At 42.5% G+C, this 17642-nt stretch overlaps 1 protein-coding gene across 2 annotated transcripts in view; it reads left to right on the top strand.

Annotated features, from left to right (window-relative positions):
• The first annotated feature begins 2444 nt into the window (after positions 1 to 2444).
• SPOPL (speckle type BTB/POZ protein like) overlaps positions 2445 to 17642 on the top strand; it is a 33031-nt gene continuing 17833 nt past the window's right edge. Inside the window, exons 1-2 of one of the 2 annotated variants that reach the window (XM_009087783.4) lie at positions 2445 to 2683; positions 17366 to 17500. In XM_009087783.4, coding sequence (XP_009086031.1) covers positions 17423 to 17500 — 78 coding nt within the window. In that variant the 5' untranslated portion in view covers positions 2445 to 2683; positions 17366 to 17422. The remainder of the gene's footprint in view (positions 2684 to 17365; positions 17501 to 17642) is intronic. The other variant, XR_001990047.3, reaches the window with a different exon arrangement.

Genomic DNA, 17642 nt, shown 5'->3' with positions numbered 1-17642 from the left:
GAATCTGAGGGGGAATAGAAGGAAACAGGACTAAGCAGTGGATGAAAAGTACAGGAAAATAAGTTAAACTTCTGCTAAAACCAAGTGGAGACTCCAGATCTGGAAGGTGGTAGCTGCTCTGCTTGGTCCCCTTTACACACCCTGAGGGTGAGCAAAGGAACTTTTCAGCCCAAGGGATGCATGAGCTGTAATCTCCCCTTTTGACTGCTGGCAAATATACATGTTTTCCACAACTTCTGTTCATGATTCATCTTTGCAGACTTTCTCTGGAGTGGGATTTAAGGGAGGAGATGGTTACTTGATACAAAGATTCACTTACTGATTTTCTTATGTGCCAAGTTACTCTATTTAAATTCTAAGACTTCCGTTGCAGACTCTTCAGTTACAACTAGGAATGCACCCCTGATTTTCACTAAGAGTGACTGAATTCTGCCCTGTGAAAGAATGGTCACCTTTCACTTCCCAGTAGCAACAGTGTCTCCAATCACTCAACAGTTCAGCTCACAGGACCAAACATTCTGTGTTCTGTTTGTGTTTCTCACAAATGACAAATGTTTACTGTGTTTTCTTCTAAGTAGTGGGCAACATAAAAGCAGCCTGCAAGAATCCTCCTCACTAAATGGAGTAAGCACTGGCTGTGGATGTAAAGCTGTTTCCTAAAAGGGCTGGTGTGGAAAAGACTCCAAATAAACAAAAACCGCTGAGACATCTGAAAATAGAGTGCAGTGCTGAACAGGTTCATGAAATAGTTCTGAGAGAACTAGCACTACCAAAGGCAGTATGGCCCTGTCAGTGCAGTTTTTCTCTGCAGGATGAATTATCCAGGGCTCTGAGCCTCACTAATGCAGTTGTATCGATTTTGAGACCTTGCTAGCCTGGGTATCCTTACACAGCACAATGCTCTGTGTGTGTATTCTTAGTGCTCATTCTCAAGAGAAGCAATTAAGGTGTCACTGGGTCTTAATTGTCTCCATAGAGGATGTTTTCTTTAAAGCCCTGTTTGTTTGAAAAACAAAGCAAAACATATTGCTTAAGTTTTATTTTCAGATCTCCACGGGGAATTTTGCACTGCTGTGCATGTAATTTACAAATTATCACACGATTTATTTTTAGAAGCAACTACTTCAGTGATGTAGAGAAATTCACCTGGTTCTAAAGGAAACAGATCTGACCAACAGGTCTCAGAACTGCTGGGTGGTGAACAACTGTGGAGGGAGCAGAAGAGTCCTGGTCAGGGGCTGTGGACTGAAGATATTGAAGCCCATGTGTGTGCCAGCCTGGAGCAGATCTGAGGGCATGGTGAGAAGCTGAGAGCCCAACACCAGCCCTGTACATGGAGGAACAGTCACTGAGGACTGGCTCTTCTCCAGCCCCATTACTGGGGAGCAGATGGAGCTTGCAAGTGTCACTTTCAGGTCACTTTCAGGTCAACGTCATCTGAAAAACAAAACAAAATAAAAAATAAGTAAATAAGGAGTGCTCAGAGGAGCCTTGCTGACCGTTTGGAGCAGAGGTCCAGAGGAGGGCAATGAGGATAACTGTGGGACTGGAACATTTATGAGGAAAGGCTGAGGGAGCTGGGCCTGTTAAGCCTTGAGAAGAGAGAGCTGAGAGGGGACCTCATTAGTGTGAATAAATACCTAAAGGGAGTGTCAAGAAGACGATATCAGGGTCTTCCTGGTGGTGCCAAGCAAGAGAACCATGGAATGGTTTGAGTTAGAAGATGACCTTGATGATCACCTTGTTCCACCCCCTGTCATGGCAGGGACACCTTCCCCATCCCAGGTGGCTCCAAGCCCTGTCCAACCTGGCCTTGAACACCAGCAGTGATTGGGCAGCCACAACTTCTCTGAGAAATCTGTGCCAGGACCTCACCACCTTCATTTTTTTCCCCTAATATCTGATCTAAACCTGCTCTCCATCTGAACCCATTCCCCCTTGTCCTGTAACTATGTGCTATGTAAATAGCCTCATCTTCCCAGTAAGTTCCCCTCAAGTACTGCAAGGCCACAGTTGGGTCACCCCAAGCTTCTCTTTTTCAGGCTGAACAATCCCTTTGTCCCAGCCCCATAGAAGAGGTGCCCCATCCTTCTGCACGGGCAAGGAAGGCACGGGAAGGCACAGAAAAGGCACAGAACACGAGGCCACGGGAAGGCACAGAAAATTCCACCTGAGCACGGGGAAGGGCTCCTTTCTGGAACAGACTGGAGTAAAACTCCTGGTAAGGAGCGGAGCTATTCCAGAACCATCGGGACGCAGTCCTGCGCCACGTGCTCGGGGATAGCTCTGTGAGCCCCGAAGAGCTGCTGAGCTCCCCAGCAGCCCGGGAGCGTTCACCCACAGCCTTTGGCTCGGCTTGGCTCGGCTCGGCTCGGCCCACTCGGCTCCCGCTCCGCCCCGCCCCGCGCGCGTTCCCGGATGGAAGCGGCGCGTCCCGCGGCCGCGTGACCGCTCCCTCCCGGAAGTGCGGCGGGAGCGGGAGCGGGGCCGTGCGGGAGCCGGGAGGTGCTGAGCGTGGGGCGGGCACGGCCGGGAGCAGCGGGACTCGGCGCGAGCAGCGATGCGGCTCCGCCGCCGCCCGGGCTCGCCGCCTTCGCCTCTCGCCGGGCGCCGGTGACCGTCACAGCGTCCCCGCCCCGGCGGAATGAGCCCCGCCGCGCCGCCCCGCCAGCGCCGCGATCCGGTACGTGCCGGGCCGGGGGTGCGGGGTGCGGGGGAAAAGCCTTTGTTGTGGCCTCGGGGCAGCGCCGGGAGGTGCTGCGGGAGGGCCGGGCCGGGCCGCCGTACTCCGGGCCGGGCGGTGTCGGCTGTCCGCGGTCCGGAGATCCGGCGATCCCCGCATCCAGCGGTGCCCGCCTCGGGCTCCTGCAGGCCCCGGGTGAGCGCTGCCCGCCGCTCGGCCGCCGAGAGCCCCGCGGAGGAGCGCCGCGTTCTCCGGCCGTGCCCTCGATACCCCCGAGTGCGGTTTGGTTTGGGAAGTTGACGCCGTGTGAGAAAGCAAAAGGAGGCGGCGGGGGAGGGGGAGTGTTGTTTGGGAGGTTGTTCTGGTTGTTCGCCGTCTTTGGGCTGCGGCAAAGTTTGCAGCAGGGTTCAGTGGATGGTGTGTGAGGGAAGCTCCCCTCGCTTCACCGGCTGCGTGCACCATCTTAGCCGTGGTCAGGAAGTGGAGTTGACTCAGGCTGGTTTCACCTGATGATGTCGTCTGCTGAAATTCCCGGGAGTCCGGGGAAAATTTGCATCACACTGAGGCTGTTCGAGGGCAGAAGCAGGTGAGAAAGATCCTAAAGAATGGAAAATAGCAAAACAAAGGAAACAGCCTGAGCGATATCGATGAGGTCTTGGTGTTTTTTTAACTGTAGGATTCTGAAATCAGCAGTCCGTTTTAAAACGTAGCTTTGCTTTGTGACTGTATTCTTAATTTCTTTTCTAAATAGGTTTTGAGAGTCATAAAAATAGTATTTGGACAAAGTGGATTGTCTCGAACCTCCTGCCAGGAAGAACAATCTGTGACAGAGTCGAGTAGGGTCCTTCCTTATTCTTATCAGTTCTGCAGAAGGCATTATTTTGATAGATATCCCATATGCTTACAGGAATTTTTACCACAGTGGTTCTGAGCTAAACCATTTGTATGACTGCCAAGGCGTTTTGTTTTAACCATAAGAAAAAAGGTTAACAAAAAATGTCTCCTTTTCTGTTTTTTACTAGAAGTTGTATTATTTCTGGAAACAAATAACCCTTTCTAGAGGGGTACTCAGCAGTTACTGTCACCTCTCAAAGTATTTTACCTGGTTTCTCTCTGGGCCTTCTGGGATGTGTGGCCAGGACAACCATAAATGTTTGTGAAGGATTTCCAGTGTGTGTCTATTGCATGGTTATTTCCCCCTCACTCTGCAAGGGGATATTTACTCAGGAAAGGGAAAATAATTTTTAAACAATATGCCTTTTGTGTATAAAGTTGCAAACTCGTCAAGCTTTGGTACATCAGCAGAAACTGTGTTTAACTCTCTTCTGGAAATCTGAGATTTTAAATATCCAGAAATATCCTTGGTGTTATATTCCCTTGAAACAGCTTTCTGCCAAACTTTTAACTCTGGTACTTTGCAGCCTGCTTTTAAACTGTCAGTGAAAATAAAGAATTACATTCTGTACTTGCATAGGCGGCACAAGCTACTTGTTGCTATTAAAAACTTGTATATGCTATAGACAAATATAAAATGAATTTGAAAATCTACCAAGTTCTCTTTCTGGCCCTAATCACTGATTTCAACCGTCAGTGCATGCTGTTTACATTTTTGCATGTTCAGTTGAGATCACATAAAACTACTTTTTTTCTTCCTTTTTTTTTGTCCTACAGGTTGTGTTTCTCTGTTGATTTTTGTGCCTTTGAAAACACCTAAACATAAATATACAGTAGAGAGAATAAAACCAGTTGTCATTATCAACATAAGTTGGAGTGGAGAAGAAATAGCTGAGTACAGCAACAGGGAACAGTTGACTTGCACTTAAATCTCACTAACTTCTTGCTTCATTCGTTCTTCCCAGGTTTTCTGCCTGCATTGGCAGACAGTCTGCATTGTTTTTCATCTACAGTCTCTTCACATCTGTTCACTTTTTTTCTCTCTGCATCCCATGCAGTTGTAGAGAAATTTGGTGGTAATTAGAAATTTGTCCTGTTGAATGTTTCCAGGTGCTTTGGTATGCTCAGGCGTAGGCTTCTGTGTGTCTTGCCTTACAAAACTACCTCAGTCTGCTTTTTTTCTTTTTTGTTACATTTTCATGTTGATGACAAGTGGATATTTTTGGTGGTTTTTTTCTCACAGTTGTTGTGACAGGTTCATATGCTCCTTATGGGCATTTCTGTCTCCTTGTCAAAAGCAGTCTGCTTCCTGTGTATTTAGCAAAACCTGGTTGAGACTAAGGAAGTCTTAAGTGAGATTGGTATACTTCCCAGAAGCAGCAACCTGGTACCTGTAGTCGTAAAATCCTAGGGTCTTCCAAATGCTGTGCTCCCAATCAAAGCATAAAGACAGCATTTTGTCCTGGATGTCCTGGGCCCTGCATTTTTGGGATGAAGTAGAAGGCACTTGCCTCAGTGCTTGACTAATGGTCTTGCCTGTGATCTCCAAGAGCCTCTTGTGCCTTGGCACTGGCACAGGGTGCCCAGAGAAGCTGTGGCTGCCCCATGCCTGGCAGTCTCCAAGGCCAGGTTGGATCGTGCTTGGAACAGCCTGGGACAACGGAAGGTGTCCCTGCCATGGCAGGGGGGTTGGAATGAAATGATCTTAAATTTTCCTTCAAACCCAAACCATTCCACAATTCCCTTTCCCCTCTACAAAATACGTACATATTCACAAGAGACCTTCCTCCCTTTCCAGTTCATGTTCCTGTGACATTCTGTTGCTTCTTGTCCCACTCATATCAAAAGGCTTCCTATTGGAATTGTCCCTTCAGATGGAAGTAGGAAATCTCTCATTCAGCTTGTGCTTGGTACTTAGTGAAAATTTGTTGCAGCTCTGTGAGAGGTGGAGGTGTTTTAGTGGTGGTAATTCAGATGTTGTAGGTCTTAACTGAGAGAAGATGGTTGCTTGCCTTAGTTCAGTGGGTTTCTTAAGAAGGGTGTGTAACTGTGTTACAGAGTGAGTGTTTTGCATAAATGTGGAATTTTGGTAATGTTTAAGCTATTCAACTTGTGTGGTGGAATTTTGGCAGGAGTGTATGTTCAGTATTGGAGAGAGCTTAACCTAAGAACCCTCAGCTAGAAACCTCAACTCTGTTGAGGTTCCATTTTATCCAAATTTAATAGCTTTCCAATGTGTATTTTGGTAGCCTGGCTTAAAATTATTCTTTATCAGCTACAAGGTTTATTATGTTTTCTACAAGGAATCACTTTGCAACCATGCATGTATCTGTCAACGTTGTTGTGATGAGTGTTTGCATATAACATTTGGGAAATGTAGTGGAAAGTCAGATACTCTTTCAGCTAATTCAGAAAGTCATTGGCATGGAATAATCCAGAGAGCTCACATGTCCAAATTCCCTGGATTACTTATCCTTGATACTGCCTTGCATCTCCCAGAAGCCATTTATCACTTCATTTTTTGGTGAAAAATATTACACATGCTACTTTTAGTTGTAACAGTTTGTATCAGATGTGGCATTTGCTCCTTGCACTATATTGTGACTTGAATTCTTAAGTAGTTCAAGGGTGAAGTATCATTCAATGTGTAATTTACCTGTGTGCTTTAAGGAAAAGCAATTGTGTGCCAGGGAGAACGCAACAGAGTAGCTCTTGGCATAGGCAGTGCTGCTGTTGGTGGAGTAAATGTCTCCAGCAGTTGGGAAACTTCCAAAGTTCATGGGGTGGGAACCTCTTATTGTTGTGCAGTGGAAAGGATCACTGGGTGAAACTTGGGAGCCAAGCTTTCTCTTGGCCTCCTTCCTGGTAGTTCCTTTAATGTTGGTCCCCTCCCAAGAGCTCACTTACCAGTTGGTCAAGTCTTTTGCAAAATCGATTTGCGAGCAGGGCCGCCAATGGAGATGAAGGAAATGGGGGGTGATGACTTGCACTTGATTTCTTTCAAATGCCTTGTTTTCTTGTGTGCTGAATGTTCAGCAAATTAATTAGACTTGGGTGTCTCTAAAAGGGTTTGGGGTGGTTGCATCAGCAGTTGCTTCCTGAACAACTGGAATTGAACTCCTCTGGCCTGAGGAATAGCTGGTATAACTTTCTCCTCTGGTGTTCTACTTTCTAGTTCTCTGTTCCATGCTGACTTTTTCATTGGAAAAGTTAACCAAAGCTTTCATTTTCCTGGCTTTCTTTATTCAGATTCGGTTTCTGTTGATGAATCTGCTTTCTCCATTAGCATGGCCTGTAGCCTATGAAATACAGATTATTTCAGTACACAGAGTTTAAGTTAAAAATCACTGGGTTAAGTCAAAGTAAAATCTGAACACAAGTTATTTGTTGTTTCAAGTTTAATAAATTAATCTAGTGATTCAGATTAGCTAATAATTCCTCTAAATTCTTTCGAGGAGACACGTATTTACTGTCTTCACAATAGGGCTCTGAATTACTTCATATGGAGACATTACCTCACCAACAAAACCATCACTCTTTAGTGGCAGTTTTTCTTAAATTTTAAAACAGATAGATTCCTTGTTAACTGAGATTAATTTCAGAATTACTTCAATCAAAACTCTTGAAGATAAAACCAGAACTTGTTTGTAATGAGTTTCTATAATGAGTGGTTAATATAGTTTCTTCAGCTTCAGGGATGGAGCAATATGCAATGAAAGTATTAAATCTTAGCTCCTTTTTGTAAGTATCAGATGTACCAATGAACACACAGATATTTACATATCAAGTTAACTGTTCTTGTAGCAGGACAAAATAGTCATTTTAACTAACGTGTCTGTGCTGTGTGCAAAGTTACATGCAGCATTTATTTGTGTACATCTGGATTTATAGCTGGTTTTTTCATGCATTTGGAAGTTCCACATAGAGTCTGTATGAACTTATTTAAAGTCATATTATTTCAGTTCTGAAAATGTTATTCTGAAGACGAAGCTGTCTGAAGTCTCTGGCTGATTTGTGTGATTGCAGGTTAATGTAATGCATTGCTGTACTGACTGTCCAAGTGGGTGTGATCTCACTCTTGGATCTGGCATGCACTTGGCATGTGGTGGTTTCAGAGGAATAAAATGTATGAAATCTTTTTTCATTGGGTTTTTCTGATCTCTGCAGAATATGTCAAGGTAGATTTTTTTTTTGTTTATTTATGTGCATATAGCAAGCAAATTTAAATTAAAAATAGCAGCAGAATAATATTTGTGTTCTGATGGGTGATATAGTATAGAAGAAACTGAAACTTCTTATACTGAAGAAATTTGCATAAATACATTTTAGGTGAGTTTTGCAAAACCATCTGGGCAGGTGGTTGATCCAGGGTAAAAAATACAGTAAATAAATCTGAAAGTTATTAATTAATACTTTTAATTAATACTTTAATTAATACTGTTGCATCTCATGAGAGGCTTGTGATTATTAGGAGAGGTCCTGTCTTGCTTACAGGAAAAAAAAAAAAAAAAAAACCCACAACATTTTTAGTTACATTCTGCTGAAGTGGGGGTTTTCCCCTTTACAAAAAAGGAGAAGGGAAGAGAGAAGGAAAGCATAAGTAGAAGTGAAAGAAAAGCTTCCATAGGCTCAAAATTTGTGTGTGGCAAACTTTATACCCAGAGTTAGTTTCTATGATTAGTTATATTAATAAGATCAACAAGCAAAATCCACTTTTATTCTGTAGCCAGTGGTTTTGAATATTATTTTACAGGCCAGGCATCATTTTTAGTGATTAAATAGCAGTTGTGTTTGGAAAGGTGCCATCCCCTCCAACAAGTGTGAGACTCTGCTCACTGAGTGCTGAGGGGAAAGATATATGGCAGTAACATCATCAAGTGTTAGTCTGGGTTACCAATAAATTACAGTGTCTGAGCCTTCAGAGGTTTCCAGAGTCACTTGTAAAGAGGGGCTCGGCACTTGGAGTTGGCTGACTTCTTGATTTCCTGGTAGTAAATCTCCTTTTTTCCTGCTGTTTGTTTCTCTGCTGTGGCAGTGCGGTGTGTGGGGGGTAGGATGATTCACTGCGGGGTTGTGTCTCCTGTGTGTGCACGGAGGCAGAAAACAGCAGACTCAGATCTGCTTCTGGTCTGCCTTGTTTGACAGCACCCAAGATGAAACCAAATCTATTTACTGCACAGCCAGGCCACCCCGACAGGCCTGTGCCAGCCCTCTTTGCCTTGCTGCTTACTTGGGAAATACTCTTCTGTCTTGAGCAACTGAGAGTGTGTAAGTGGGGAAACTTACAGGAAAGTGCCAAGCTTTGGATTGTTTTTGTAGTGAAAAAAGGGATCTCAAACAGATTATATCAGAATGGTTCTTAAGTCCTGAAGTATAAGCAGAACAGTACCTGGATTTTTTTTGAATGACAGAAGTTGTCCACTTGCCTTTGAAATTCAGAAGCCAGTTTCTGTTGCACAAATTTGTCAGCTGGATTCAATCATCCTTCCAACTCAATATATTCTATGATTCTATGAACTTCTAGGATTTTCTTTATCTCTGTGGGTCTAAAGCAGTTTAGCTTTAGACCGACATTCAGTCCTGAGATGTTAAGTTTTGCTTGCATTGATGGTTTTTAGAGATTACTGTTTCATAGTCACCAAAGCAAGTGTGTGTGCAGCTCTATCTCTTGGCCTGCCTGTCTTTCCTAGGATGTTTTTAATCAGCTGTTGTTGACTAGCTCAATTTCAAGACTGTTGGGGCAAATTAACACCAAATGCAGTTTGGTCCTCTGGCAGAATTGAGTTTTAGGCCTTTTTTCTCAATTTCCTAGCTTTAAAACATCACTTGTTTTTTGCATTAAGTCTGACACTCAGGCATAGAGGAGGCCTGAAATGAGCTGTGACTCTCAGAATCTCCAAGATGCAGCTGTGTGCACAAATGTGACCACTGCTTTGCCATGAGAGGTAACAGGGCAACAAATGACTGATCAGCCTCCTCCTGAGAGCATCTGTGAGTATGAGCTTTTGCCTGCTGAAAGCAATTGTACCAATTCTATGTGAGCTTTGCAGGTGATGCCAGTCTGCAGAAGTTAATGAGGAGAACGTTCTGCTGCTCTGTTCAGCTCCTTTGCAGCAAATGACAATGCAGCACCTGTCTCCAGAGGGTGCAGGCCAGTGCTTTCCACAAATCTTATGGATTTTAAAAGAAAAGAAAGCCAAAACAACCGAAACCACCCAAGACTAGCTGTGAATCTTCTAGATAAAGATATTTCTTTGTTACAATTGGAATCAGCTTTCTGTTGGCTTATGCAAACTCCTGTTCCAAGTGCAAAGAAGAAAGTTAAGATTAGCATTTTTGATTTGGTGAACTCTTGATTGTGTGTAACTGAAGCATTTAGGGAAAAAAAAGTCTTCATTTAATATACTTTTCACATGTCAGTGATTTGTTGGAGTAAGAGTAATGGAGTGAAACTAAGGAGGGGAAAAGATCACTTTGGCTGTATACCAGGAAACAAACCCCGACAGCAATAGATTATTTGAATAGAATATTTTCCCAAGAGGAATCGTGGTGGAAATACACCTCTTTTGGGTCCTGTAAAACTAGACTGGGCAATGAAAATGAAAAATGCTGTAAGAAATAATCTTGCATTTCTTCTCCAGGGAAATGCATAGATGACTGCTGTAGGGGATGGTCTGGGATATCTAATACAGAGCACAGTGGGTTTCCTGTATTACAGAACAATAATGCAAGGCTAATGCTGAGGGATTTTTATCAGTGAGCTTGGCTGATGTAAACTAGACAGTTTTAGCTCCAGCTCTGTTGGAGCACTTGGGCTTTCTCACAGCTGAGATAAAATTCAACTTTATTTTTCAGAGCCTTAGGATAGGAAAGAAAACTGAGAGAAAAGCCTGAAAATTACATGTAAGCAACTTAATTGTTTTTACAATTAATAGTATTACCTTGCTGATTTTGAGCTGCTGACTTCAGAGTCATCAGTCAGAGGTACACCATCATCCATCTGAAAAGTTGGGCATTTCCCACGTGCTGGGTTGTGCCTTGCTGGGGCTTTTTTGCTGGAAGCACCGTGAGGATGTGCTTTTAAATTCTGGAGTCTCAGTTGCAGCTATTTTGAGATGTCTGTGCCCCAGCTGCCTGCCCTCTCTCTGCTGGAGTTTACTGTCCCCAGGCAGGGGTGACACGGTGTATATGGAGTTTCTCAGCTGTCAGAGCCCAGTCCATGGCAGTGTTTTTTTTCTTCTCTGGAAAAGTGTGCAGAGAGTCATGAATTGGCTCGTGGTGTGGCTGCTGATTGTGTCTCCTGGCAGGGCACAGGCTTCCAGCAGAGCTGTGGGATGGCAAGGGTGACATGGTAAGCATGAAGCACACAGGAGCAGCCAGAGCTTCTGATTTAAGCCCCAAAGCTTGGGTTTTTGTAAACTTAGTTGCTATTGCATGGTTCCAGAGCAAACATATACTTAAATAAGCATTTTTTAATATCATGTTCTAAAAAAGCCTCAAACCTTTTTTAAGTGTTATAGGCTGCCTCTTCAGTAAGTGTCACAGGGGTTTCCTGTGTGCAGCCCAACTGCTGTTCCTTTCTTTTGCCCCAAAAAGGAGGAATTTTTCATGTAGGAAGTACTACAAGTAACATAAAGTGTAGTATCTCCTTAACCTATAAGTTTTCTAAGTTAGGGGATGGATATATGATATTGCAGTTGTGTAAGTGTGAGTTATTCTGTTCACTCCAATGATGCAGTGATAGAAAAAAATCAATAAATGCCGAACACTGTATTTAAATTTTTGTAGGTATATTTTAAATGTGTTTTCAGAGGAGATAATAACTGAACAAATTGGAAAACTGCCTGAGTTTAATAGACCTTTCAGGCATCTGTTATTGTGTTGTGGATCATCCAGCAGGAAACTCAGTTTAGGAAATACAACAGGAATTCTTTCAAAAAGATCAATTGTGAAGGGATGCAAATCCTCCTAATTAAGAAAACAATCCTATTTTTTGCAAAGTTCATTTTTTTTTTCTACTTACTAGTAAAAATGGCAGGAATTTGTGTAAGCTTAATTAGCTCATAAGACAAACTCTTTAACAAAAAGAAAAAATTTCAAGCCATAGGTGTTTCATGCCACCAAATAAGTGTGACCCACTTATGTGGTGGGTGTCTGTTACACAAATCCTTCTGTGATCAATGAGAAAGGAACATGGCTTTTTTCACTCTTAAATAGTTAGGTCTTTATAAGCTGATGCTGCCTAGAACTGTGTGATCCAGCTGGGTCCAGGTAGGGCAGTGCAGAAATAACTTTGTCTTTGGCCTTAGAGTGTCTTTCACGTCAGACATAACTATTTTGATTGGGTTTGTTTGTTTCCTTCATTTTTATATTCATAAATATATTCTTCCTCAGCCAAGATCTGAGAAGATGGTGTTTTCCCCAAGAATTTGCCTTCTTTGTAATTTGAAAAACAAAACTGATCCTTGAACAAATATTGATAGTTTTACATAAAACACTTACATAGTAATTATATAATACTATGTAATATTTTGTTCACTGATCATTTAATGAGAGGAAATTAAATAAGTGTCTCTGTAACTATACCATGTTTATTTTGAATGGGTTTTTGAGAGTTGATGTTACTAAATGAAGAAGGACTTATTTTGGATTTTTTGTTTAAAGCCACACTGTCAAAATTTCACAAACTGTATTTGGGTTCTGAATTATGCATTTACTAGGAATAAAAAAGTTGGAGGAACAGAGTGTTATTTTCCAGTTAAACTCCAGAAGGTGATCTTTATTTCAGCCACTGATGAAATACTAGTATTTCCAGAGAGGGGACAAGAAGTTAATTCACAACAGCTTTGCATTTTGTGCAGCGTTGAGCCCTGCTCAGGAAAAGACTGTCACCATCTGAGTGGAATATGCAGTACATGCTCTTGGAATTTGTTGGTGTGACCCTGGAGGGAGCCACTTTGATCCTAGAGGGCTGAGCCCTGGGAAGAAGGGATGCTGGAAGGAAGGACCTGATCACTGAGTTCACAATGTGCTTTTCTTCTCAGTCTTGGGGGAGCAGGAGAGGGTCACTGATTTGCTTGGAGAACCATCCCTAGGTTGGATTCTGGCAGGCTTTGGGGTGTGTTGGGTACCCTGCAGAAGACAGTTTGTTCAGCCATCCTACCAGCAGTGTGCTGGCTGCAGTCCCTCACTGAAATGCCACAGTAAACCATTGCTGTTTGTGGTTTAATGTGCAACGCCTCGTGTGCACCTGCTGCACTGTGCCTGCCATGGGAGGGTCCCAGATCTCCTGGGATCTGCTTCCTGCACTGAGCTGCTCCTAAGGACAGCCAGGCCCAGCATCCTCCTGACAGGGCAGCTCTTCAAACAGCTTTAGCAAGTGTTTTGTGGGTTTATTACTGGGGACATAGAAAATTCTTCTTTGTGTGTTCCTGTCTATGTGGTGCTTTCTTAACAAGCTAGTCACGTTTACAGTGTAAAAGTTGAGATAATTCCAGCACAAGATGTAAGAGACTGGGAATGTGCTCTTGTCTAGCTCCAAGAGGTGGAAAAGTAACTTTGGTTAGAATAATATTGATAAATACTCAATTTCAGACAGGGAAAACAACAAATATTTTTGGAATTGATGTTATTGATGTAGGAAGTCACTTTGAATCTTAAGATCTCTTCTTAAAAGTTAAGAAAATGGAGATCTGATACAGCTTTTGATAAAAAAATCTGTGCAAATACATTTTTTGGAAGGTAGCCTGTGCTTTCTTTACACTGTGTGTGCAGGTAATTAATGAACAATAATCAATTTCACATGGCTTTAAGTTTAGCATAAGTATTTGTTTGACTAGAAGGGCACTTCAGTTAACTCCTAAATAAAATGTGCTTTGAGAAATCTCCCTTTTTTTGATGTTATTTCTGCCTACATGCTCACTGTAGGAGGATCAGCTCCTGGAAGATCCAAATTTAACAGAATCTGGCCTAACTGCAGAGCAATTATCAGGTGAAGCCAATATCTTCCTTAACAGACCAGCAGAAGAAGTGATAAGCCCATCATGTTTGGGGTCTGGAAGTACCAGCAAAGAACCTTTGACCTTTTCTTTGAACACAAAGTGTTCAATGAAGACAATGAGCACAAACTCTGAATTAAATCAGCACTGGCTGCTGTACAACATTCAGTATATCAGTTCATTAGAAAAAACTCCAAACAAAGGAACTTGACACCCTTTAAAAATACATCTCATTTTCCTTTTGAAAACCAGAAACTTCTTTTACCCCATCCATTAAAGCTTGTTTTCCTGTTCCCAGTGCATGTTTGCCCTGATGGTCAGACATTTCTGCCTGGCAGAATGGCCACACAGACTGGTTTGTTGGGCCATGTCCAGACAGGCACAGCATTGCCTGAAAATTCTTGGAGCTATTGTCTGATAATGTTCCCTCATTTCTGCTGCTTTGTTCATGGTAGCCTGCAGAGTAATAAATGCAGGTTCTAGCATGAAAATTGTCCCTCTAAGTTGTTTCATCCTGCAGATAGCAGACCTGTCTTCCTGCAGTTCCCTGATTGAATTCCACCCAGTTGTTCCCTGACTGGTTTTGTGAACTGCAGCTCTCTCTGTTCCCAACCATTTGGTCTAATAGGCTGTGATGAGGGGTTGGTACTTGGAAAACCATTTTGTCACAGCTGATGACAGTGGCTGATCAATGATTCATAAACAATTTCTTCAGAGTAGTATTTAGTCTCCTCCCCACGTAGAATGCTGTAGAACAAAGGGTTGCATCTCTATTCTCACATTCAGGCTGCCTGTGCAGGGTCCTCTTTGCCGTGGTGGCCACTCAGTGTGGTCTGGCTGTCAGTCTAAAGACTGCAAAAGTCCTTCTCCAAACACCTCTGCACTTTAGGACAGCATCTTGAAAGCTTGTGTTCTCTCTCACCTTGTACTCTGGTAAATATCCACATGACCCCACCCAAATCCCAATTAATTGATTTAATAAAGGGAAGGGCAGATCTGCAGTACTGCTAAACCATTTCCATCCTTTTCCCTTTTGGTACATGTTAACAGAGCATCAGAAACTCTGTCTATTCATTCTCCCATTATCCAGTTTGTCTTGGTTGATCCTTTGTTTTGTTTAAGTTGTGTGCTCAGATGTACTAAAAAATACAGACAGCTCCTCAACACAGACTTCCAGTATCAAGGATTTAAAGTTACTGCTTTCTGCCAATTTTTTCAGTCTAAAAATGTGTTTGGCTTAGTAAATCTGTGCAAAAAAAGTGGAGTGTTAATCTGTTCCTTAGAGGTGTATCAGGAGGTCATGAAAATCATTTGTGTGGTGCTAGTGCTGTAAAGGGGAAACCTTACAAAAAGCTGAGGCTGTTCAGAATGACCTGAGAAGTGCACTTAGGTAAAATCAGGCCTTCCTTAAATAAAGGCCATGCAGCAGGTGAAAGCAGCCTCTGAAGTACAGCTGCCATGGATAGAGCAGGTACAGAGACAGGGCAACAGATGAACCTGAAAATAATTGCAAATAACTACCTTTGCTAAGAGTTAAATTCTCAGTGAATCAAGCTGATTTAGCTGTGAGATGGGAGTGGGCAGATAACTACTGGTAACTGGCCCAAGGTCACTGAACACTTTCTTAAAAGAGATTGTGTACAGCAGTTATTTTCAGGCTTTTCCAATTTAGAAACCCCTTCAGAGAAAATTTGGCTCAGATCTGCTGCTCCTTCATGGTTACTGGGAGCTGACTGGTCTAATGGGCTGAAGAATTGAGGTACAGGTGAGAGACCAGACAGTCTTGTGCATCTCATGCAAATGACAGAATAAGGAATGGGCTGTATTCTTCTTGCTTTTAGCTTTGGAGAATCGAGGAGCAGCAAGCAGAGTCAGTAAGGCTGAGGTAAGCTGTTCTGACCCTTTCAGGATATGGTTCTGTGTCAAAATCCATTGCATTGGGGGAATAGCTTCAGTTGTCACCACTGAGTAGGATGTGCTTCCAGAAGTGATGGTAATATAAGTGCTAATATTTGCTTTATGAAAGCAGAAGTTCATATGTATCCTTCCCAGGAGTTTTACTCTGGGTGGTTCTGTACAGAGAATCAAAACCAATTGTAAACATGTAAGCAAAAACTGTGTAAACACAACATGCACAATAGATCTGTTTCCTGCTTAAAAAAAAAAAAAAGCAAACCAGTTTGGTTATCTTAAATTTAGGGATGATGTTGGTTTTCATTTATTGCAAGTACTAATGAAGTACTGAATGTTGCCACAAATACAAATTCTATTTGGGGAAAACTCATTTGTTAAAGACAGCTGAATTGTGTTTATGATTAGTTTTCAATGTCTCAGGGATCCATATCTTACAGACCTATTCAGTATTTTGTTTTCACCCTGTCATAGCAGATCTGTTGGTAGAATTTCATTAAGGCATATTATTATAAAGCATCTGCTTCCTCATCTGGTAAAAACTGAGAAATTAGCTTTCTTTTCAAGCTCTTATACTTCTGTGATTCAGAGCAATCACCTGTCAGCAGGCTTTGATGTGGAAGGGCTGCTTCATACCATGAGTGAGAAGCAGTACCAGAAAGGCAGAGGGGAAAACCTCCAGTGAGGATCACAGCATGTCACAGAGCAGAATTCTTCCTGTAGGAATAATGAACTTGTTATATCATGACTGAATTGTACATGCTCTTGCAGTGTCTTTTTACCAGTGTTTGCATAAAACCTTGTTTCTAAGTGTTGCTCCATCCCTGGAGAGTTCCATCATGATTAGTGATGTGCAATCACATCTTTTGAGGAAGACAATTAATGCTGTTCTATCACAGCTAAAAAGAGCTGTACAGTGAAGCAGTCAAATGTTGCAGAAAGTTGGTTGCTTTTAAGTGATAGCAGGATATGTTTAAAGAAACTTTCTGTACTAAGAGAAAATGTTTTGTGGCAGAAATAATTGATTTTTTTCTGGTTTGATCAGAATTCATTTCACTTTTTTAGCAATTTAATGAAGCGGTTTAAGTGAGAGGCTGTGCTTGTGACAGGAATCTGCCCACAGCTGACAGCAAACCCTCCCTTAAAGGAGAGCCAGCCAGGAAGCCAGAGCTGCCCTCCTATTGCCCACCTTCTTCATTGGCCAGGCCCAATTACTGCTGTCTAGCCAGGTGTGAGTGACCAGGCAAGTTCCTGGTGGGCAGGAGGAGCTGCAGTGCTCTGTTTGGTAGTTTATAACAAAATCACTTTATTTCTTGTTAGGAGTTGAGTGAAACTGTTTTCTGGCTTTGTGTTATTGTAGTTCTTCAGCTCTGTCTGTTGGTGTTAAAGATCAGTGAAGGAAAATACTGCTTGAAATGCAGGTCTCTTTTCTTACCCTCCATTCAGAAATCTCAGGGTTGTGTCAACCTATTCTCCTCCCAGGTGGCTGAGTGATCTTGTGAATTATGTCTGGGTGAAAACCTAAGGCATTGTACTAATGACTGAGTGCTCTGGGTACTCTGCAAGTCAAAGGAGGAGAGCCTGAAGAAAGTTATAACACTTCTGGAGTGGCCAAAGTGTAATTTGCAAAGGGGGTGTTGAAATATTGTCATTAGTGGTAGTGTGTGATGCAGAGGTGCTTATTTTTATAAATTATTGTGTGAGGGCTCAGCCTGCAGGTTTTGAGCACCAGTGGTTGTTAATGTGTGACACCCAGCAGAGCCACTGTCCTCTTTTCAGGTTTAATTTTCAGATGCATCATTTAGTAAACACAGTAAGATGAGATTTGTATTTCCCATGCCTAAAAAGGGTGAACAAAATGTATGAATTCCTTTTTTAGGAGAATTACTGAAGCTTGGATTGCTCTCTTGATACTATAAACCTGCAATAAGTGGCAATGTCAAGGGTTCCCACCCCACCTCCTCCTGGGGAGATGTCCAGTGGACCTGTGGCTGAAAGCTGGTGTTACACCCAGGTAATCTACATAAATTCCAATGGCTTCATTTTCTATTGTTGTCATAATAATTGTTAAAAAAACCTAAAGTTATTGGCATATTGAATAAATATAGCTGACGATCTAAGTAGTTCTCCTACCTAATGCTTGATATGTAAATTAA

Source organism: Serinus canaria, chromosome 7 (genome assembly GCF_022539315.1).
Source record: "Serinus canaria isolate serCan28SL12 chromosome 7, serCan2020, whole genome shotgun sequence".
Lineage (NCBI taxonomy): Eukaryota > Metazoa > Chordata > Aves > Passeriformes > Fringillidae > Serinus > Serinus canaria.
The sequence above is the reverse complement of the archived record's forward strand: the minus strand, read 5'-3'. Positions and strand labels throughout refer to the sequence as shown.